Below are 23,125 nucleotides of genomic sequence, written 5' to 3' on the forward strand. Positions count from 1 at the left end.
TACATTTAAACTCAGTTTTTCACAATTCCTGATATTTAATCCTAGTAAAAATGCCCTGTCTTAGGTCAGTTAGGATCACCACTTTATTTTAAGAATGTGAAATGTCAGAATAATAGAGTGATTTATTTCAGCTTTTTATTTCTTTCATCACATTCCCAGTGGGTCAGAAGTTTACATACACTCAATTAGTATTTGGTAGCATTGCCTTTAAATTGTTTAACTTGGGTCAAACGTTTCAGGTAGACTTCCACAAGCTTCCCACAATAAGTTGGGTGAATTTTGGCCCATTCCTCCTGACAGAGCTGGTGTAACTGAGTCAGGTCTGTAGGCCTCCTTGCTCGCACATGCCTTTTCAGTTCTGCCCACAAATGTTCTATAGGATTGAGGTCAGGGCTTTGTGATGACCACTCCAATACCTTGACTTTGTTGTCCTTAAGCCATTTTTCCACAACTTTGGAAGTATGCTTGGGGTCATTGTCCATTTGGAAGACCCATTTGCGACCAAGCTTTAACTTCCTGACTGATGTCTTGAGATGTTGCTTCAATATATCCACATAATTTTCCTTCCTCATGATGCCATCTATTTTGTGAAGTGCACCAGTCCCTCCTGCAGCAAAGCACCCCCACAGCACGATGCTGCCACCCCCGTGCTTCACGTTTGGGATGGTGTTCTTCGGCTTGCAAGCGTTCCCCTTTTTCCTCCAAACATAACTATGGTCATTATGGCCAAACAGTTCTATTTTTGTTTCATCAGACCAGAGGACATTTCCAAACCGTAGTCTGGCTTTTTTATGGCGGTTTTGGAGCAGTGGCTTCTTCCTTGCTGAGCGGCCTTTCAGGTTATGTTGATATAGGACTTGTTTAACTGTGGATATAGATACTTTTGTACCTATTTCCTCCAGCATCTTCACAAGGTCATTTGCTGTTGTTCTGGGATTGATTTGCACTTTGTGCACCAAAGTACGTTCATCTCTAGGAGACGGAACGCGTCTCCTTCCTGAGCGGTATGACGGCTGCGTGGTCCCATGGTGTTTATACTTGCATACTATTGTTTGTACAGATGAACGTGGTACCTTCAGGCGTTTGGAAATTGCTCCCGAGGATGAACCAGACTACAAAAAAATGTCTGAGGTCTTGGCTGATTTATTTTGCTTTTCCCATGATGTCAAGCAAAGCGGCACTGAGTTTGAAGGTAGGCCTTTAAATACATCCACAGGTACACCTCCAATTGATTCAAATTATGTGAATTAGCCTATCAGAAGCTTCTGAAGCCATGACATCATTTTCTGGAATTTTCCAAGCTGTTTAAATGCACAGTCAACTTAGTGTATTTAAACTTCTGACCCACTGGAATTGTGATACTGTGAATTATAAGTGAAATAATCTGTCTGTAAACAATTGTTGGAAAAATTACTTTGTAGATGTCCTAACTGACTTGCCAAAACTATAGTTTGTTAACAAGAAATTTGTGGAGTGGTTGAAAAACGAGTCCAACCTAAGTGTATGTAAACTTCCGACTTCAACTGTATCTCCCTGGCATATTACATCATTTATGCAGCAACATACAATACACATGTTTGGACTCACCGTTTGTTTGTGCTGTGCTCACTTGAACAGGAAGGTGGCGCGGCGGTCCTTCTTGTGGGCCAAACTTTGTCATCAAACTTTCATCAAAGTGTGGTATTCTCTGGATGAAGTCATGCTGGATTGACAGCATGGCCAATGTATTCAAAATGTTCTGGCCCATGGTGTTGCGTGTGAATGTTTGTCCTTTTTAAGCTTAGAAAATAGACCCTTTCAGACAGATGTTTTAAATCCTTCAAACCAGACTTGGACCACACACCCTCTCCACCAAATAGCAGACAGGGGAAGCAAAATAGTGATTGCTTTGCGACGCTCGGAGTTAGCCACTGATTCCTTGCAAACCACTCATTCTTGAATTTGCAGTTTCCTACTTTTTATTTTTTATTTACCTTTATTTAACCAGGTAAGCCAGTTGAGAACAAGTTCTCATTTACAACTGCGACCTGGCCAAGATAAAGCAAAGCAGTGCGATACAAACAACAACACAGAGTTACATATGGGGTAAAACAAAACATAAAGTCAAAAATACATCAGAAAATATATACAGTGAGGGGAAAAAAGTATTTGATCCCCTGCTGATTTTGTACGTTTGCCCACTGACAAAGAAATGATCAGTCTATAATTGTAATGGTAGGTTTATTTGAACAGTGAGAGACGGAATAACAACAAAAAAATCCAGAAAAACGCATGTCAAAAATGTTATAAATTGATTTGCATGTTAGAGGGAAATAAGTATTTGACCCCTCTCAATCAGAAAGATTTCTGGCTCCCAGGTGTCTTTTATGCAGGTAACGAGCTGAGATTAGGAGCACACTCTTAAAGGGAGTGCTCCTAATCTCAGCTTGTTACCTGTATAAAAGACACCTGTCCACAGAAGCAATCAATCAATCAGATTCCAAACTCTCCACCATGGCCAAGACCAAAGAGCTCTCTAAGGATGTCGGGGACAAGATGGTAGACCTACACAAGGCTGGAATGGGCTACAAGACCATCGCCAAGCAGCTTGGTGAGAAGGTGACAACAGTTAGTGCGATTATTTGCAAATGGAAGAAACACAAAAGAACTGTCAATCTCCCTCGGCCTGGGGCTCCATGCAAGATCTCACCTCGTGGAGTTGCAATGATCATGAGAACAGTGAGGAATCAGCCCAGAACTACACGGGAGGATCTTGTCAATGATCTCAAGGCAGCTGGGACCCTAGTCACCAAGAAAACAATTGGTAACACACTACGCCGTGAAGGACTGACATCCTGCAGCGCCCGCAAGTTCCCCCTGCTCAAGAAAGCACATATACAGGCCCGTCTGAAGTTTGCCAATGAACATCTGAATGATTCAGAGGAGAACTGGGTGAAAGTGTTGTGGTCAGATTAGACCAAAATGGAGCTCTTTGGCATCAACTCAACTCGCCGTGTTTGGAGGAGGAGGAATGCTGCCTATGACCCCAAGAACACCATCCCCACCGTGAAACATGGAGGTGGAAACATTATGCTTTGGGGGTGTTTTTCTGCTAAGGGGACAGGACAACTTCACCGCATCAAAGGGACGATGGACGGGGCCATGTACCGTCAAATCTTGGGTGAGAACCTCCTTCCCTCAGCCAGGGCATTGAAAATGGGTCGTGGATGGGTATTCCAGCATGACAATGACCCAAAACACACGGCCAAGGCAACAAAGGAGTGGCTCAAGAAGAAGCACATTAAGGTCCTGGAGTGGCCTAGCCAGTCTCCAGACCTTAATCCCATAGAAAATCTGTGGAGGGAGCTGAAGGTTCGAGTTTTCAAACGTCAGCCTCGATACCTTAATGACTTGGAGAAGATCTGCAAAGAGGAGTGGAACAAAATCCCTCCTGAGATGTGTGCAAACCTGGTGGCCAACTAAAAGAAACGTCTGACCTCTATGATTGCCAACAAGGGTTTTGCCACCAAGTACTAAGTCATGTTTTGCAGAGGGGTCAAATACTTATTTCCCTCTTTAACATGCAAATCAATTTATAACATTTTTGACATGCGTTTTTCTGTATTTTTTTGTTATTCTGTCTCTCACTGTTCAAATAAACCTACCATTTTAAAATTATAGACTGATCATGTCTTTGTCAGTGGGCAAACATACAAAATCAGCAGGGGATCAAATACTTTTTCCCCTCACTGTATACAGTGTGTGCAAATGTAGCAAGTTATGGAGGTAAGGCCATAGTGCAAAATAATTACAATTAGTATTAACACTGGAATGATAGATGTGCAAGAGATTATGTGCAAATAGAGATACTGGGGTGCAAATGAGCAAAATAAATAACAATATGGGGATGAGGTAGTTGGGTGGGCTAATTTCAGATGGGCTGTGTACAGGTGCAGTGATCGGTAAGGTGCTCTGACAACTGATGCTTAAAGTTAGTGAGGGAGATGAGTCTCCAGCTTCAGAGATTTTTGCAGTTCGTTCCAGTCATTGGCAGCAGAGAACTGGAAGGAATGGCGGCCAAAGGAGGTGTTGGCTTTGGGTATGACCAGTGAGATATACCTGCTGGAGCGCATACTACGGGTGGGAGTTGCTATGGTGACCAATGAGCTAAGATATGGCAGGGATTTGCCTAGCAGTGATTTGTAGATGGCCTGGAGCCAGTGGGTTTGGCGACGAATATGTAGTGAGGACCAGCCAACAAGAGCGTACAGGTCACAGTGGTGGGTAGTATATGGGGCTTTGGTGACAAAACGGATGGCACTGTGATAGACTACATCCAATTTGCTGAGTAGAGTGTTGGAGGCTATTTTGTAAATGACATCGCCGAAGTCAAGGATCGGTAGGATAGTCCGTTTTACGAGGGCATGTTTGGCAGCATGAGTGAAGGAGGCTTTGTTGCGAAATAGGAAGCCGATTCTAGATTTAACTTTGGATTGGAGATGCTTAATGTGAGTCTGGAAGGAGAGTGTACAGTCTAACCAGACACCTAGGTATTTGTAGTTGTCAGACCCGTCGAGAGTAGTGATTCTAGTCGGGTGGGCAGGTGCCAGCAGCGTTCGATTGAAGAGCATGCATTTAGTTTTACTAGTGTTTAAGAGCAGTTGGAGGCTACGGAAGGAGTGTTGTATGGCATTGAAGCTCGTTTGGAGGTTTGTTAACACAGTGTCCAATGAAGGGCCAAATGGTGTCGTCTGCGTAGAGGTGGATCTGAGAGTCACCAGCAGCAAGAGCGACATCATTGATATACACAGAGAAAAGGGTTGGCCCAAGAATTGAACCCTGTGGCACCCCCATAGAGACTGCCATAGGTCCAGACAACAGGCCCTCCGATTTGACACATTGAACTCTATCTGAGAAGTAGTTGGTGAACCAGGCGAGGCAGTCATTTGAGAAACCAAGGCTATTTAGTCTGCCAATAAGAATTCGGTGGTTGACAGAGTCGAAAGCTTTGGCCAGGTCGATGAAGACGGCTGCACAGTACTGTCTATTATCGATCGCGGTTATAATATCGTTTAGGACCTTGAGCGTGGCTGAGGTTTACCCATGACCAGCTCGGAAACCGTTGTGTAATGTTTATGGCCGATAAGCACCGAGATGTTTTATCTATACTGAACAAAAATATAAATGCAACATGTAAAGTGTTGGTCCCATGTTTCATGAGCTGAAAAAAAGATCCCAGAAATTTTCCATACGCACAAAAAGCTTATTTCTCTCAAATGTTGTGCACAAATTTGTTTACATTCCTGTTAGTGATAATTTCTCCTTTGTCAAGGTAATCCATCCACCTGAATGGTGTGGCATATCAAGAAGCTGATTAAACAGCATGATCATTACACAGGTGCACCTTGTGCTGGGGACAATAAAATGTCACTCTAAAATGTGCAGTTTTGTCACACAACACAATGCCACAGATGTCTCAAGTTTTGAGTGAGCGTGCAATTGGCATGCTGACTGCAGGAATGTCCATCAGAGCTGTTGCCAGAGAATTGAATGTTCATTTCTCTACCATAAGCCGCCTCCAATGTCGTTTTAGAGAACTTGGCAGTAAATCCAAATGGCCTCACAACTGCAGACCACGTGGAACCACAACAGCCCAGGACCTCCACATCTGGCTTCTTCATCTGCGGAATCGTCTGAGACCAGCCACCTGGACAGCTGATGAAACTGAGGAGTATTTCTGTCTGTAATAAAGCCCTTTTTGTTGGCGAAAAACTCATTCTGATTGGCTGGGCCTGGCTCCCCAGTGGGTGGGCCCATGTCCTCCCAGGCACACACATGGTTGCACCCCTGCCCAGTCGTGAAATCCATAGCTTAGGGCCTAATTTATTTATTTCAAATGACTGATTTCCTTAAATGAACTGTAACTCAGTAAAATCGTTGAAATTGTTGCATGTTGCATTCATATTTTTTTCAGTATATAATTCCAGTAAGGATTTGCCATAGATTGTCGACGTGATTCATGATGATGACTGCTTGTTTAGCTTGCTAGCTAAGATTTTGAAAGTATGATGTTGACATGACCAGTCCAATCAAAGCTACGGTAGTTATAACGTGATTTTATGTATTTTTATCTGTGGCCTATGACGTTGAGCCTTCTTGGACAGGCACTTCTAATGTAAATCTATGGCGGCAACCAAGGGGGCTTGAACTTTCTAGCTCTCCCTTTAGATTCTGCAGTGATGTAGTGTCCCAATGAACATTGAGCCAATTACGGCGCAACTAGAGAAGATTACCAACGCCTACGCTCTGTGCTTTCGCTGGCTGCCCCTCCACCACAGAAAGCACTGAGCTAGGCTGAAACACCTGCATTTTGGAGCTGCCTTACTCGAGACCATGTTTGTATGCGGCTTTATTAACTCAAGGGATTTTTTTATTTATTTTTTATAGCTAAACAGTTGGGGCTCTGCCCTGAATGACGGGTCTCAAACCTTAAAGACATGCTATTAATTTGAAGCACACTTTTGATTTGTGAAACTAAATAATGTTTTTGTTTTGATCTGGACAGGAAATCATGGTTGGGTCCATGTATCAGGCTGAAACGCCCCCTGGCCTTTGTAAATATCAAGACTATGAGAAAGGTAAAGCATTCTGTTTGCGATGCGCTAATTAAGTTCAAGTTAAATATCTTCCAATCACACAGAGGTAAATAGGAAATAAAATGACTTTCTCTCTTCTTTCTTTCCCGCTATCTCTCTCCTTTCTCCTCGATCTCTCTCCTTTCTCCTCGATCTCTCTCCTTTCTCCTCGATCTCTCTCCTTTCTCCTCGATCTCTCTCCTTTCTCCTCGATCTCTCTCCTTTCTCTTCTCTCTCCTTTCTCTTCTCTCTCCTTTCTCCTCTTTCTCTCCTCTCTCTCTTTTTTCTCTCTTCTCTCTCTCCTTCCAGTATATGAAAACGATGACCAGCTTTTATGGGACCCCGAGTTCCTTCCCGAGGGCAAGGTTGTGGAGTTTCTGACTGAGGCGTCAAAACGAACAGGAGAGGAGAAGGGAGTGGATGCCATTCCTGAGGGATCCCATATCAAAGACAATGAGCAGGTATGAAGACCACCCCAGTCGAACAGATTCGTGTTCAAACAGACTGGCTTCCAGGGTTGTCTTCAGGTAGCCTGGAGGCCGTTTGTTAAGGCAATATTAGCTTGGAAATTGTGCGACGGGTTTGATTGGTTCTCTCAAATGTTAGTTTTTTTACTCTGAGGTTGAGAACTCGTTGTTTGAATTTGAAAATCCAACCATTGTAATGGAAGAGGGTGGCGCTCGGGGTCTTTGTGTGGCTGTGGGTGTTCGAGTGAGAAAGACACAGAAAGACCAGTAGAAGCACAGCCCCCTTCAATGTTGACGCATCGTGCCGCATTATCAAAGAGCCATTCCAGACTCTGAAGTCAGGATGACTTCGAGAGTTAGGTGTTATTTGTTTTTATATGTTCAAGTAGTACCTCCACATTTCACTGTTTTCAAAATGTATACTATAAAGACTGTAGTATGTACTTTTGTCTGTAACAATCTTCTTTACAGTCTCAATGTTGTCTTTCAACAGGCGCTTTATGAGTTGGTCAAGTGTGAATTTGACACAGAGGAAGCTTTAAGAAGACTGAAGTTTAATGTGAAGGTAGCTAGAGGTAAGACCTGCAGTGAAATGGTTTAGGCTTTCTGTCTTGATTTCACTCAAATATCTGGCATATTTTCTCTCAATATTATAAAGGCTGTCCTTGACTTACTTGGGTCCTGGCTTGTGTCTGTGTGTTGTTGAATGGCGTCCCATGCCTAGGACCTGTAACATGTTCGTAGTTTAATTATATTTTATTTGAATGCAGCAGTTGTCATGATACTTAACCCTTTCCCCTCTGTCACAGAAGAGCTGTCTGTGTGGACAGAAGAAGAATGTAGATATTTTGAGCAAGGACTAAAAGGTTATGGGAAAGACTTTCATTCAATACAAGCCAACAAGGTAAGCTATGTCGATCTTATACAGCGCTTCCCCTATATTAATTTAGCAGTGGCGGGCCTCCGCTGCTAAATCATTGCCGCCACTCCAAAATATATGTAAAACATACAGTGCATTGGGAAAGTATTCAGACCCCTTGACTTTTTCCACATTTTGGTACATTACAGCCTTAGTCTAAAATTGAATAAATAAATACAATTCCTCATCAATCTACACACAATACCCCATAATGACAAAGCAACAATAGGTTTTTATACATTTGTGCAGATAAAGAAAAATAGCTTATTTAGTGGTGATTGAACATGATTTGGAAAGGCAAACACCTGTCTATATAAGGTCCCACAGTTGACAGTGCATGTCTAAGCAAAAAACCAAGCCATGAGGTCGAAGGAATTGTCCGTAGAGCTCCGAGACAGGATTGTGTTGAGGCACAGATCTGGGGAAGGGTACCAAAAACATTCTGCAGCATTGAAGGTCCCCAAGAACACAGTGGCCTCCATCATTCTTAAATGGAAGAAGTTTGGTACCACCAAGACTCTTCCTAGAGCTGGCCGCCCGGCCAAACTGAGCAATCGGGGGAGAAGGGCCTTGGTCAGGGAGGTGACCAAGAACCCGATGGTCACTCTGACACAGCTCCAGAGTTCCTCTGTGGAGATGGGAGAACCTTCCAGAAGGACAACCATCTCCGCAGCACTCCACCAATCAGGCCTTTATGGTAGAGTGGCCAGACAGAAGCCACTCCTCAGTAAAATGCACATGACAGCCCACTTGGAGTTTGCTAAAAAGGCACCTAAAGGACTCTCAGACTATGAGAAACAAGATTCTCTGGCCTGAATGCCAAGCGTGACGTCTGGAGGAAACCTGGCACCATCCCTACGGTGAAGCATGGTGGGGGCAGCATCATGCTATGGGGATGTTTTTCAGCAGCAGGGACTGGAAGACTAGTCAGGCTTGAAGGAAAGCTGAACGGAGCAAAGTACAGAGAGATCCATGATGAAAACCTGCTCCAGAGCGCTCAGGACCTCAGACTGGTGCGAAGGTTCACCTTCCAACAGGACAACGACCCTAAGCACACAGCCAAGACAATGCAAGAGTGGCTTCGGGACAAGTCACTTAATGTCCTTGAGTGGCCCAGCCAGAGCCCGGACTTGAACCTGATCGAACATCTCTGGAGAGACCTGAAAATAGCTGTGCAGCGACGCTCCCCATCCAACCTGACAGAGCTTGAGAGGATCTGCAGAGAAGAATGGGAGAAACTCCCCAAATACAGGTGTGCCAAGCTTGTAGCATCATACCCAAGAAGACTCGAGGCTGTAATCGCTGCCAAAGGTGCTTCAACAAAGTACTGAATAAAGGGTCTGAATACTTATGTAAATGTGATATTTCAGGTTTGAACTTATTATACAGTGAGGGAATAAAGTATTTGATCCCCTGCTGATTTTGTACGTTTGCCCACTGACGACATGATCAGTCTATAATTTTAATGGTAGGTTTATTTGAACAGTGAGAGACAGAATAACAAAAATGCCTGTCAAAAATATTATAAATTGATTTGCATTTTAATGAGGGAAATAAGTATTTGACCCCTCTGCAAAACATGACTTAGTACTTGGTGGCAAAATCCTTGTTGGCAATCACAGAGGTCAGACGTTTCTTGTAGTTGGCCACCAGGTTTGCACATATCTCAGGAGGGATTTTGTCCCACTCCTCTTTGCAGATCTTCTCCAAGTCATTAAGGTTTCGAGGCTGATGTTTGGCAACTCGAACCTTCACCTCCCTCCACAGATTTTCTATGGGATTAAGGTCTGGAGACTGGCTAGGCCACTCCAGGACCTTAATGTGCTTCTTCTTGAGCCACTCCTTTGTTGCCTTGGCCGTGTGTTTTGGGTCATTGTCATGCTGGAATACCCATCCACGACCCATTTTCAATGCCCTGGCTGAGGGAAGGAGGTTCTCACCCAAGATTTGACGGTACATGGCCCTGTCCATCGTCCCTTTGATGCGGTGAAGTTGTCCTGTCCCCTTAGCAGAAAAACACCCCCAAAGCATAATGTTTCCACCTCCATGTTTCACGGTGGGGATGGTATTCTTGGGGTCATAGGCAGCATTCCTCCTCCTCCAAACACGGCGAGTTGAGTTGATGCCAAAGAGCTCCATTTTGGTCTCATCTGACCACAACACTTTCACCCAGTTCTCCTCTGAATCATTCAGATGTTAATTGGCAAACTTCAGACGGGCCTGTATATGTGCTTTCTTGAGCAGGGGGACCTTGCGGGCGCTGCAGGATTTCAGTCCTTCACGGCGTAGTATGTTACCAATTGTTTTCTTGGTGACTATGGTCCCAGCTTCCTTGAGATCATTGACAAGATCCGCCCGTGTAGTTCTGGGCTTATTCCTCACCGTTCTCATGATCATTGCAACTCCACGAGGTGAGAACTTGCATGGAGCCCCAGGCCGAGGGAGATTGACAGTTATTTTGTGTTTCTTCCATTTGCAAATAATCGCACCAACTGTTGTCACCTTCTCACCTAGCTGCTTGGCGATGGTCTTGTAGCCCATTCCAGCCTTGTGTAGGTCTACAATATTGTCCCTGACATCCTTGGAGAGCTCTTTGTTCTTGGCCATGGTGGAGCGTTTGGAATCTGATTGATTGATTGCTTCTGTGGACAGGTGTCTTTTATACAGGGAACAAGCTGAGATTAGGAGCACTCCCTTTAAGAGTGTGCTCCTAATCTCAGCTCATTACCTGTATAAAAGACACCTGGGAGCCAGAAATCTTTCTGATTGAGAGGGGGTCAAATACTTATTTCCCTCATTAAAATGCAAATCAATTTATAACATTTTTGACATGCGTTTTTCTGGATTTTTTTGTTGTTATTCCGTCTCTCACTGTTCAAATAAACCTACCATTAAAATTATAGACTGATCATTTCTTTGTCAGTGGGCAAACGTACAAAATCAGCAGGGGATCAAATACTTTTTTCCCTCACTGTACATTAATGCAAAAAAATAAAAACTTTCCGAATGCACTCTCTCCGCCCATGGCAAAATGTGTAGAATTGCAGGAAATTAGCTTTAGAACAGCAAGACCACACCATTGGCCATGCCTACTGCCAAGTTGTCCCCCTCCCCCTGCTAACTTTGCCACCGCTGCTGAAAAGAATCCTAGGGGAAGCACTGTATTATGTATCAGATTATATTTAATACAAACGGTATCTGATTTAAAAAGTATGTTTATTTTCAGAATATTTATCTTCATGTTGATTTAACATCTCATGTGTTTTGAAACGATCAGGGTTGGGGTCAGTTCCATTTTAACCTCCAACTCTCGTGAGGAATTGAAATTCAGTTCATGAATTGAAAAGCTACTCCTACTTTTTCCACAAGGCATTTATTTTATTTTTCTTCACAAATTGCATTTCTACTCATCCCTTGTAGACTTGACTGGGGGGGTTGAAATTGAATTGAGTCCAACTGTGGAAAGCGATGGTAATAATGGCTATCTCGTTGTCTGCTGATATTACATTTTTCAGGTGAGAACTAGGTCAGTAGGAGAATGTGTGGCCTTTTATTACATGTGGAAGAAGTCTGAGCGTTATGATTTCTTTGCACAGCAAAGCAGGCTGGGGAAAAGGAAATACAGCCTTCACCCTGGTGTCACGTAAGTATTTTCACCAGACCAAGTGAATTGTTTTGAATATTCAATTAAGTCAACAAATGTGTTGTGTTTATACAAACATTTTTTCTATATATATAAAAATTATTTATTATAGATTTTTGCTTACCTGATTTGAAATGTATTTTAAAGCGGCAATCAGCAGTAGAGAAAAATATAAATAATTAAAAGCTGAGGGACGGGGCTGAAGAGATGTAACCACTCTCAAATTCATAGACAGAGCTATGGATGCAAGGACTGACCATCCATTATATCAACATTATAGTTTGAACCATGTTTTGAGGCTATACAGTGTTTGTTTACATTTACTTTGTTTACAAACATTGGAGTAAACCAAGTTTATATTTGGGGTTCTGATGGGGTACGACAGTTGAACATATATTATATTCTTCAAGAATCAATGGGTACATATCATTAATTTATAGGTCCAAAAATCGATGTAGCAACTGCTGATTGCCTCTTTAAACATGAAACGAAAAGATTATAGTCAATGAAATGTAACTTGTCATGAATGGGTATTCCCTGTGACTAATACACACTCAATGTGTGATCACCTTTGTTTTGTGAACCATACCTACTGTTGACATTATGTTCTAGGGGTGTGAATCTAATACCCTTTTATCACGATCTTCCCAAGCTGATCTGTACTATGCGGTCCTGGACGTTTCTTTTCACATGATCCTGGAGGCGTAACCAGGCCCGCCCAGTATGGCTCAGTGTTGTGAAAAGGGTATACATGTGGTGTGATTAGTGTAAGTGCTAAACTGGTAGGCTGTAGTCAGTGCTGACAGGTTGGTATTTTTTATCCCTGTGTGTCTCAGGGACTACATGGACCGGCTGCTGGACGAGACAGAGAGCGCCACGTCCAGCCGGGCGGCCTCGCCCCCTCCCACCACCTCCAACAGCAGCACCAGCCACTCTGAGAGGGAGGACGGCAGCATCAACCACAACGGTAAGGGAACACACACAAACCCTGAGCGATTGTGGAAGGGAGAAATACACTCAGGGAACATAAATTAAAGTAGCTACAGTTGAAGTCGGAAGTTTAAATACACTTAGGTTGGTGTCATTAAAACTCATTTTTCAACCACTCCACACATTTCTTGTTAAACTATAGTTTTGGGAAGTCGGTTAGGACATCTACTTTGTGCATGACACAAGTAATTTTCCCAACAACTGTTTACAGACAGATTATTTAACTTATAATTCACTGTATCACAATTTCAGTGGGTCAGAAATGTACATACACTAAGTTGACTGTGCCTTTTAAACAGCTTGGAAAATTCCAGAAAATGATGTCATGGCTTTAGAAGCTTGTGATAGGCTAATTGACATAATTTGAGTCAATTGGAGGTGTACCTGTGGATGTATTTCAAGGCCTACCTTCAAACGCAGTGCCTCTTTGCTTGACGTCATAGGAAAATGAAAAGAAATCAGCCAAGACCTCCAAAAAAATTGTGTACGCAAGTATAAACACCATGGGACCACGCAGCCGTCATACCGCTCAGGAAGGAGACGCGATCTGTCTCCTAGAGATGAACGTACTTTGGTGCGAAAAGTGCAAATCAATCCCAGAACAAAAGGAAAGGACCTTGAGAAGATGCTGGAGGAAACAGGTAAAAAGTATCTACAGTGGGGAAAAAAAGTATTTAGTCAGCCACCAATTGTGCAAGTTCTCCCACTTAAAAAGATGAGAGAGGCCTGTAATTTTCATCATAGGTACACGTCAACTATGACAGACAAAATGAGGAATTTTTTTCTCCAGAAAATCACATTGTAGGATTTTTTATGAATTTATTTGCAAATTATGGTGGAAAATAAGTATTTGGTCAATAACAAAAGTTTCTCAATACTTTGTTATATACCCTTTGTTGGCAAGGACACAGGTCAAACGTTTTCTGTAAGTCTTCACAAGGTTTTCACACACTGTTGCTGGTATTTTGGCCGATTCCTCCATGCAGATCTCCTCTAGAGCAGTGATGTTTTGGGGCTGTCGCTGGGCAACATGGACTTTCAACTCCCTCCAAAGATTTTCTATGGGGTTGAGATCTGGAGACTGGCTAGTCCACTCCAGGACCTTGAAATGCTTCTTACGAAGCCACTCCTTCTTTTCCCGGGCGGTGGGTTTGGGATCATTGTCATGCTGAAAGACCCAGCCACGTTTCATCTTCAATGCCCTTGCTGATGGAAGGAGGTTTTCACTCAATCTCACGATACATGGCCCCATTCATTCTTTCCTTTACACGGATCAGTCGTCCTGGTCCCTTTGCAGAAAAACAGCCCCAAAGCATGATGTTTCCACCCCCATGCTTCACAGTAGGTATGGTGTTCTTTGGATGCAACTCAGCATTCTTTGTCCTCCAAACACGACGAGTTGAGTTTTTAACAAAAAGTTCTATTTTGGTTTCATCTGACCATATGACATTCTCCCAATCATAATATAATAATATAATATAATAATATGCCATTTAGCAGACGCTTTTATCCAAAGCGACTTACAGTCATGCGTGCATACATTTTTGTGTATGGGTGGTCCCGGGGATCGAACCCACTACCTTGGCGTTACAAGCGCCGTGCTCTACCAGCTGAGCTACAGAGGACCACAATCCTCTTCTGGATCATGCAAATGTACTCTAGCAAACTTCAGACGGGCCTGGACATGTACTGGCTTAAGCAGGGGGACACGTCTGGCACTGCAGGATTTGAGTCCCTGGCGGCGTAGTGTGTTACTGATGGTAGGCTTTGTTACTTTGGTCCCAGCTCTCTGCAGGTCATTCACTAGGTCTCCCCCGTGTGGTTCTGGGATTTTTGCTCACCGTTCTTGTGATCATTTTGACCCCACGGGGTGAGATCTTGCGTGGAGCCCCAGATCGAGGGAGATTATCAGTGGTTTTGTATGTCTTCCATTTCCTAATAATTGCTCCCACAGTTGATTTCTTCAAACCAAGCTGCTTACCTATTGCAGATTCAGTCTTCCCAGCCTGGTGCAGGTCTACAATTTTGTTTCTGGTGTCCTTTGACAGCTCTTTGGTCTTGGCCATAGTGGAGTTTGGAGTGTGACTGTTTGAGGTTGTGGACAGGTGTCTTTTATACTGATAACAAGTTCAAACAGGTGCCATTAATACAGGTAACGAGTGGAGGACAGAGGAGCCTCTTAAAGAAGAAGTTACAGGTCTGTGAGAGCCTGAAATCTTGCTTGTTTGTAGGTGACCAAATACTTATTTTCCACCATAATTTGCAAATAAATTCATAAAAAATCCAACAATGTGATTTTCTGGATATTCTTTACTCAATTTGTCTGTCATAGTTGACGTGTACCTATGATGAAAATTACAGGCCTCTCTCATCTTTTTAAGTGGGAGAACTTGCTGACTAAATACTTTTTTTCCCCACTGTATATCCACAGTAATACGAGTCCTATATCGACATACCTGAAAGGCACCTCAGCAAGGAAGAAGCCACTGCTCCAAAACCGCCATAAAAAAAGCCAGACTACGGTTTGCAACTGCACATGGGGACAAAGATCTTACTTTTTGGAGAAATGTCCTCTGGTCTGATGAAAGAAAAATAGAACTGTTTGGCCATAATGACCATCGTTATGTTTGGAGGAAAAGGGGGGGGGGGCTTGCAAGCCGAAGAACACCATCCCAACCGTGAAGCACGGGGGTGGCAGCATCATGCTGTGGGGGTGCTTTGCTGCAGGAGGGACTGGTGCACTTCACAAAATAGATGGCATCATGAGGAAGGAAAATGATGTGGATATATTGAAGCAACATCTCAAGACATCAGTCAGGAAGTTAGTTTGGTCGCAAATGGGTCTTCCAAATGGACAATGACCCCAAGCAAGGTATTGGAGTGGCCATCACAAAGCCCTGACCTCAATCCTATAGAACATTTGTGGGGAGAACTGAAAAGGCGTGTGCGAGCAAGGAGGCCTAGAAACCTGACTCAGTTACACCAGCTCTGTCAGGAGGAATGGGCCAAAATTCACCCAACTTATTGTGGGAAGCTTGTGGAAGGCTACCCGAAACGTTTGATCCAGTTAAACAATTTAAAGGCAATGCTACCAAATACTAATTGAGTGTATGTAAACTTCTGACCCACTGGGAATGTGATGAAAGAAATAAAAGCTGAAAGAAATAATTCTCTCTACTATTATTCTGACATTTCACATTCTTAAAATAAAGTGGTGATCCTAACTGACCTTACATGATTCATGACGTCTCAGCTCACTCGGTTTATCTTTCCTCCAACAGGTTTAGTGAGTCACAACTCTTTATCTTTCCTCCAACAGGTTTAGTGAGTCACAGCTCGGGCTCAGGAGAAGGTTCCCAATCATCCACGGTGGCAAATGAAGTCAAAGCAGAATCCGTCCAGTTCAACGGGCCCACTGCCCTCCACCCCTCTCTGGATGCTCTCCCTCCTCCCACTGCCCCCCACCCCTCTCTGGAGGCTCTCCCTCCTCCCACTGCCCCCCACCCCTCTCTGGATGCTCTCCCTCCTCCCACTGCCCCCCACCCCTCTCTGGATGCTCTCCCTCCTCCCACTGCCCCCCACCCTTCTCTGGATGCTCTCCCTCCTCCCACTGCCCCCCACCCCTCTCTGGATGCTCTCCCTCCTCCCACTGCCCCCACCCCTCTCTGGATGCTCTCCCTCCTCCCACTGCCCCCCACCCCTCTCTGGAGGCTCTCCCTCCTCCCACTGCCCTCCACCCCTCTCTGGAGGCTCTCCCTCCTCCCACTGCCCTCCACCCCTCTCTGGATGCTCTCCCTCCTCCCACTGCCCCCCACCCCTCTCTGGAGGCTCTCCCTCCTCCCACTGCCCTCCACCCCTCTCTGGATGCTCTCCCTCCTCCCACTGCCCCCCACCCCTCTCTGGAGGCTCTCCCTCCTCCCACTGCCCTCCACCCCTCTCTGGAGGCTCTCCCTCCTCCCACTGCCCTTCACCTCCTCTCTGGAGGCTCTCCCTCCTCCCACTGCCCCCACCCCTCTCTGGAGGCTCTCCCTCCTCCCACCTCCTCGGACAATAAGTCCAACGGCTGCGATGCAGTGGCCACCGCTCCCAGCCACGACAGGAACGGCTCCCTGGAGCCCCATTGTGGTAACGGTCACTATGACGGTGAAGACGCGCCCCTCTATGACATGCCGGCCAAGAGGTGCCGGACAGAGGCAGAGTCACCGGAACAAAGCGAGCCGGAACCCTCCAGAACAGTGACGACCCTCCAGCAAGAGGACGAATGATAATGATGACCCCTTCTCAGAGAGGTCAAAGTGCACAGAACCAAACCTAAAAAAAAACAACAACATGGTTGTATTCATTAGTGCACATCGCAGCAAAATGTTTTGCAACGGAAAACTAAAACTAGATTTTCTTATTGGACAAGTTCAGGTAGTCCATCCATGTTTGTCTGTTTTTTTTCTTCCGTTTGGTGCCTAGAGAATACGACCCATACCAACCAACCAAACCCGGCTGGGCCACACCAGCAAACGGAGGGAGGGCAGCGGCCTGATTGTAAAGGGGCGCAACATATAGCCCTGCCTCATCCCCCATCCAGCAAAACCTCCAACGCTCCACACATCCAAAGTACCACAGCTCTTGAACCCCTCCCTTCCCCCTACCTACTATTACTGCTACCACCGCAAAACAATTCATACTGATTCTTCTACTCATTCTGCTTTTTCACCTTTTCTGGAGAGACCGATCTCGAAAAAATTTTACGCTAAGAAAATGTATTTTTCTTCCTATTTGTATTAGCATAAAAATCGGCTGTGGTATTTTTTTACGTGAAAAAATATTTATATATTTTTTAAATAAATGTACTGATGGGTATTTTGCTGTCCATGCCATTTGAAATAAAGAAATCGAAGGGGCAGTGTTGTATGTTGAGGGATCTAGGTCTTCGACAGGACGATCGATAGGCAGGCAGATTGGTGCTGTTGCAGGCTCGCTAAAGCCTTGTTTATACCTGACGCTAACATGCGATCTTTGTTCTGATCTTGTCCACATTCTGATTGTGCCCACATTTTCAGATATGCATCTACACAAAAAAGTGTCTCTAATCCGTCCACTGTGTCCGCGTTGTGACCAGATTTCCTGGTCCCTCGCTGTATGCAAATGATTTAACGGATATTCTTTCAAAAAAATATTTACCATAAGTCAATGGTGCCACCTGTCAATGATTTAGAAGGCGGAATAATGATTTTAAATGTTTTCACTGTCCAGATCTGTCTACACTTGTAAGATATCCAAACACAATGCATGCCTGACTACCTCCGGAGGTGGTCAGGAACATCTGATCACAATCTATCTTTTAATCGTCTGCAACTGTCTAAAAATGTTGGCACAATTAGAATGTGGACAAGATCACAGCATACCACCCTGCATCCCACTGCTAACTTACCTTTGAAGCTAAGCAGGGTTAGTCCTGGTTGGTCCCTGGATGGGAGACCAGATGCTGCTGGAAGTGCTGTTGGAGGGCCAGTTGGAGGTACTATTTCCTCTGGTCTAAAAAAAGATCCCAACGCCCCAGGGCAGTGATTGGGGACATTGCCCTGTGTAGGGTGCTGTCTTTCAGAAGGGACGTTAAATGGGTGTCCTGACTCTGTGCTCACTAAAGATCCCATGACACTTATTGTAAGAGTAGGGGTGTTAACCCCGGTGTCCTGGCTAAATTCCCAATCTGGCCCTCATACCATCATGGCCACCTAATCATCCCCAGCTTCCAATTGGCTCATTCATCTTCCTCTCCCCTGTAACTATTCCCCAGGTCGTTGCTGTAAATGAGAATGTGCTCTCAGTCAACTTACCTGGTAAAATAAGGGTTAAAATAAAAAAATCACGACAATGGACTGATTGTGATCTGAGAACCAGGTATAAACGGGGCTTATGTTGCACTTTCATCCTTTTGTTTTCTTTCTTTGTTGATATCGAGTGGATAAAGCAACACTGCTGCATGACATCATTGCTTATTTGAAACCTGGGGTGCGTTCAGTTCGATTAAACATTTGCTACGTTGCGTAACGGTTTGTACTGAACGACACGTTTCCCCAAAACATTCCAACGTTCTTGAATGGACTTTGAGGTACGTTTGGTGGGTGTGGCTTGAAGCAATGGATGACGTATTTAACGGGCAGCGGCCATGCTGACGGTGTTCCCCTCTTTGAACCGGCCGTTCAGAACAGCACCGTTTCCATTTAATTGAACGTTGCAGTATGTTTTTTTCCGTACTGAACGTAGCCCTGACCATGGAAACGTTTTAATTGCAAGAAATGAACCAATGGGAGTGTCTGTCCCCGAGGTTTGTGTAAAGCGTCTGACATCAGTGATGTCCTGTATTTTAACTCATCGGTTAGAATGCTGTATTTTTGGATTTTTCTTAGCGTTTTCCTATTGTTTTGTTTGTCTCTTGTTTTTACTCGACAGTACTTCAGTGATTTTATGTGTAAAGTTTGTATAGATTTTCTTATTGTGTACACTTCTTACACTTTTTGATAACCGTCTCTTTAATCTGTATTTTACCGTCTTTCTTGTAAGCTTTTGTTAAGGATTCCTTTCCTAGGTGTTCCGAGTGGAGCTGTTCTGAAAGTAGTCATTCCTATTTCTCAGCATTTCCCAGACCCATTTTTTTCACCTAGCGCATTTGGAAATGTATTTGCAGCAAAATATGTTTGATTGCTTGATAATGATTCCATGTAAAAGAGAGAGATGCGGTGTAGGGACTCTTGTCTTTTTAGGTTCAAAACACTTTTCGAAATTCGAGACAATGTGGTACCAGTAACGTTTCTTCTCACCTGCCATTACATGCAACATTTTAATGATGACCTCTGTAAGCGAGCTCTTATTAGGAAATCTAATGAAAGACCTTGACTGTAAGCTTCAATGTGAAGAACCTCCATTAGTTCCAGTGGAGGCTTAGTAACGCATCGTTTTGAGAATTTTGTTATGGTTAGCTTTCTTTTTGAATTTCTCAAAGTTTTACTTTGTAGGCTACTCCTGCTTTGGTCTACATTCACAAATGGTTTGAAAAAAAAAGAAGCTATTTTTTGTTCTTTAAAGCACAGCCTCAAAAATAATGTTGATTGTTGATTCAAGTAGTTTTTTTCTTTCTTTTTTATTATGTGCTGTAAGTTGTCATCCAAAAATGACAACATTAATAAAAGTGAAGCGTATACCAAGACTGGCTGTGAATGATTAATGGTGACTATATTTAATAAATGTATTCACACTGACGTTCTGTATTGTATTATGTCATGTTTTAGTGTGCCCTAACTACAAAATAGGCACTTTAATAATGATTTAAATAGTTTCACTGTCCAGATCCGTCTACACTTGTACAGTGGGGAAAAAAAGTATTTAGTCAGCCACCAATTGTGCAAGTTCTCCCACTTAAAAAGATGAGAGGCCTGTAATTTTCATCATAGGTACACGTCAACTATGACAGACAAATTGAGGGAAAAAAATCCAGAAAATCACATTGTAGGATTTTTAATGAATTTATTTGCAAATTATGGTGGAAAATAAGTATTTGGTCACCTACAAACAAGCAAGATTTCTGGCTCTCACAGACCTGTAACTTCTTCTTTAAGAGGCTCCTCTGTCCCCCACTCGTTACCTGTATTAATGGCACCTGTTTGAACTTGTTATCAGTATAAAAGACACCTGTCCACAACCTCAAACAGTCACACTCCAAACTCCACTATGGCCAAGACCAAAGAGCTGTCAAAGGACACCAGAAACAAAATTGTAGACCTGCACCAGGCTGGGAAGACTGAATCTGCAATAGGTAAACAGCTTGGTTTGAAGAAATCAACTGTGGGAGCAATTATTAGGAAATGGAAGACATACAAAACCACTGATAATCTCCCCTCGATCTGGGGCTCCACGCAAGATCTCACCCCGTGGGGTCAAAATGATCACAAGAACGGTGAGCAAAAATCCCAGAACCACACGGGGGGACCTAGTGAATGACCTGCAGAGAGCTGGGACCAAAGTAACAAAGCCTACCATCAGTAACACACTACGCCGCCAGGGACTCAAATCCTGCAGTGCCAGACGTGTCCCCCTGCTTAAGCCAGTACATGTCCAGGCCCGTCTGAAGTTTGCTAGAGTGCATTTGGATGATCCAGAAGAGGATTGGGAGAATGTCATATGGTCAGATGAAACCAAAATAGAACTTTTTGGTAAAAACTAAACTCGTCGTGTTTGGAGGACAAAGAATGCTGAGTTGCATCCAAAGAACACCATACCTAATGTGAAGCATGGGGGTGGAAACATCATGCTTTGGGGCTGTTTTTCTGCAAAGGGACCAGAACGACTGATCCGTGTAAAGGAATGAATGGGGCCATGTATCGTGAGATTGAGTGAAAACCTCCTTCCATCAGCAAGGGCATTGAAGATGAAACGTGGCTGGGTCTTTCAGCATGACAATGATCCCAAACACACCGCCCGGGCAACGAAGGAGTGGCTTCGTAAGAAGCATATCAAGGTCCTGGAGTGGCCTAGCCAGTCTCCAGATCTCAACCCCATAGAAAATCTTTGGAGGGGAGTTGAAAGTCTGTTGCCCAGCGACAGCCCCAAAACATCACTGCTCTAGAGGAGATCTGCATGGAGGAATGGGCCAAAATACCAGCAACAGTGTGTGAAAACCTTGTGAAGACTTACAGAAAACGTTTGACCTGTGTCATTGCCAACAAAGGGTATATAACAAAGTATTGAGAAACTTTTGTTATTGACCAAATACTTATTTTCCACCATAATTTGCAAATAAATTCATAAAAAATCCTACAATGTGATTTTCTGGGGAAAAAATTCTCATTTTGTCTGTCATAGTTGACGTGTACCTATGATGAAAATTACAGGCCTCTCTCATCTTTTTAAGTGGGAGAACTTGCACAATTGGTGGCTGACTAAATACTTTTTTCCCCCACTGTAAGATATCCAAACAACGTGTGCCTGACTACCTCCAGAGGTGGTCAGGAAGAACTGGTCACAATCAGAATGCATATTTGAATCACCATCTGTCTAAACATGGGGCGCAATCAGAATGTGGACAAGTTCAGGACAAAGGATGCATATTAGCACCAGGTATAAACAGGGCTTATGACACAATGTACTGACATAGTTTTACACAATTATGTGAGGACAAATCTAATGTCATATTCTTACATTGGACAAGGTAACAGTGGTGAAATGTTCATACGTTTTTCCACAACATTTGCGGAGATCGCATTAATTCATGGTAAGCGCTGCAGATGTCGGCTCAAGTGGAAATAACTTTTACAGGGCTACAACGCGCCTTTGAATTAATTCCGCCCATAGTTACTCTAGAATCACTTTACTTGATTAGGCACAATTCTTCCATAACACTTGATCCAGTCTTATGATTGTATTATTAAACAGTGGCCTCCTTAAAATGTTTGACATACAGTGCATTCGGAAAGTATTCAGACCCCTTGACGCTTTCCACATTTTGGTACGTTACAGCCTTATTCTAAAATTTATTAAATAATTTTTTCCCCTCATCAATTTACACACAATACCCCATAATGACAAAGCGAAAACAGGTTTTTAGAAATCTTTGCATATTTATTAAAAATAAAAAACAGATACCTTATTTACATAATGATAAAGAATTGTGTGAGTAAGATATGACTAAAATGTCACACCCTCAGTTAAACGAATAATGTATGACTAATTAATAGACTAGAGCTTAGAGAGTTAATCAAATGTGTTTATATCACAGCAACAGAGTATTTGTGTCTTGTAATTAGGCAAGCAGAAGTGCAAAACGATTGAAACCAAATAACAGGAGACTGGTTCCCAAAACACACAGGGAAAGGGGAGTGAAAAGGCTTTCAGGACATTGTGAGGACGCGATAACTGAAGAATGCAGCCTGCCCGAGCAAGGAGTAGACTATGATAAGAAGGTGTGTGACCTGATGGTCAGGAGAGCAGAGGAAAATCACATAAGCTAGACCCAGGTGTGAACTTACAAGATGTGTACAGTGGAAAAATACAGCCGCCTACAGCGGGGTGGGATTTCTCTTCTGACGTGTGCGTATAAAAATATTGTACGACCATTTTGTTGCAGAGCGCTCTCAATGAATAAAGGCTGACCATTGCAGGGTTGAGACCTTTTGGGAATTATTCAAAGACTTAAGAAGTAGTTGACTTCAACCATTGAGATAACAAAATTCTCGTGACACATAAGTATTCAGACCCTTTGCTATGAGATTAGAAATTTAGATCAGGTGCATCCTGTTTCCATTGATCATCCTTGAGATGTTTCTACAACTTGGAGTCCACCTGTGGTAAATTCAATTGATTGGACATGATTTGGAAAGGCACACACCTGTCTATATAAGGTACCACAGTTGACAGTACATGTCAGAGCAAAAACCAAGCCATGAGGTTGAAGGAATTCGCTGTAGAGCTCCGAGACAGGATTGTGTTGAGGCACAGATCTGGG

General features: G+C 43.5%; 1 protein-coding gene across 1 annotated transcript in view; it reads left to right on the plus strand.

Moving 5' to 3' along the window:
* LOC121580676 (mesoderm induction early response protein 1-like) overlaps positions 1-17,020 on the plus strand; it is a 40,299-nt gene extending 23,279 nt beyond the window's left edge. Inside the window, exons 7-14 of the mRNA XM_041895660.2 lie at positions 6,545-6,617; positions 6,924-7,075; positions 7,575-7,656; positions 7,891-7,985; positions 11,516-11,643; positions 12,480-12,610; positions 15,953-16,071; positions 16,656-17,020. Coding sequence (XP_041751594.2) covers positions 6,545-6,617; positions 6,924-7,075; positions 7,575-7,656; positions 7,891-7,985; positions 11,516-11,643; positions 12,480-12,610; positions 15,953-16,071; positions 16,656-16,898 — 1,023 coding nt within the window. The 3' untranslated portion in view covers positions 16,899-17,020. The remainder of the gene's footprint in view (positions 1-6,544; positions 6,618-6,923; positions 7,076-7,574; positions 7,657-7,890; positions 7,986-11,515; positions 11,644-12,479; positions 12,611-15,952; positions 16,072-16,655) is intronic.
* The last annotated feature ends 6,105 nt before the right edge of the window (positions 17,021-23,125 follow it).

This window comes from Coregonus clupeaformis, chromosome 14, assembly GCF_020615455.1.
Source record: "Coregonus clupeaformis isolate EN_2021a chromosome 14, ASM2061545v1, whole genome shotgun sequence".
In the NCBI taxonomy this organism is placed as follows: Eukaryota; Metazoa; Chordata; class Actinopteri; order Salmoniformes; family Salmonidae; genus Coregonus; species Coregonus clupeaformis.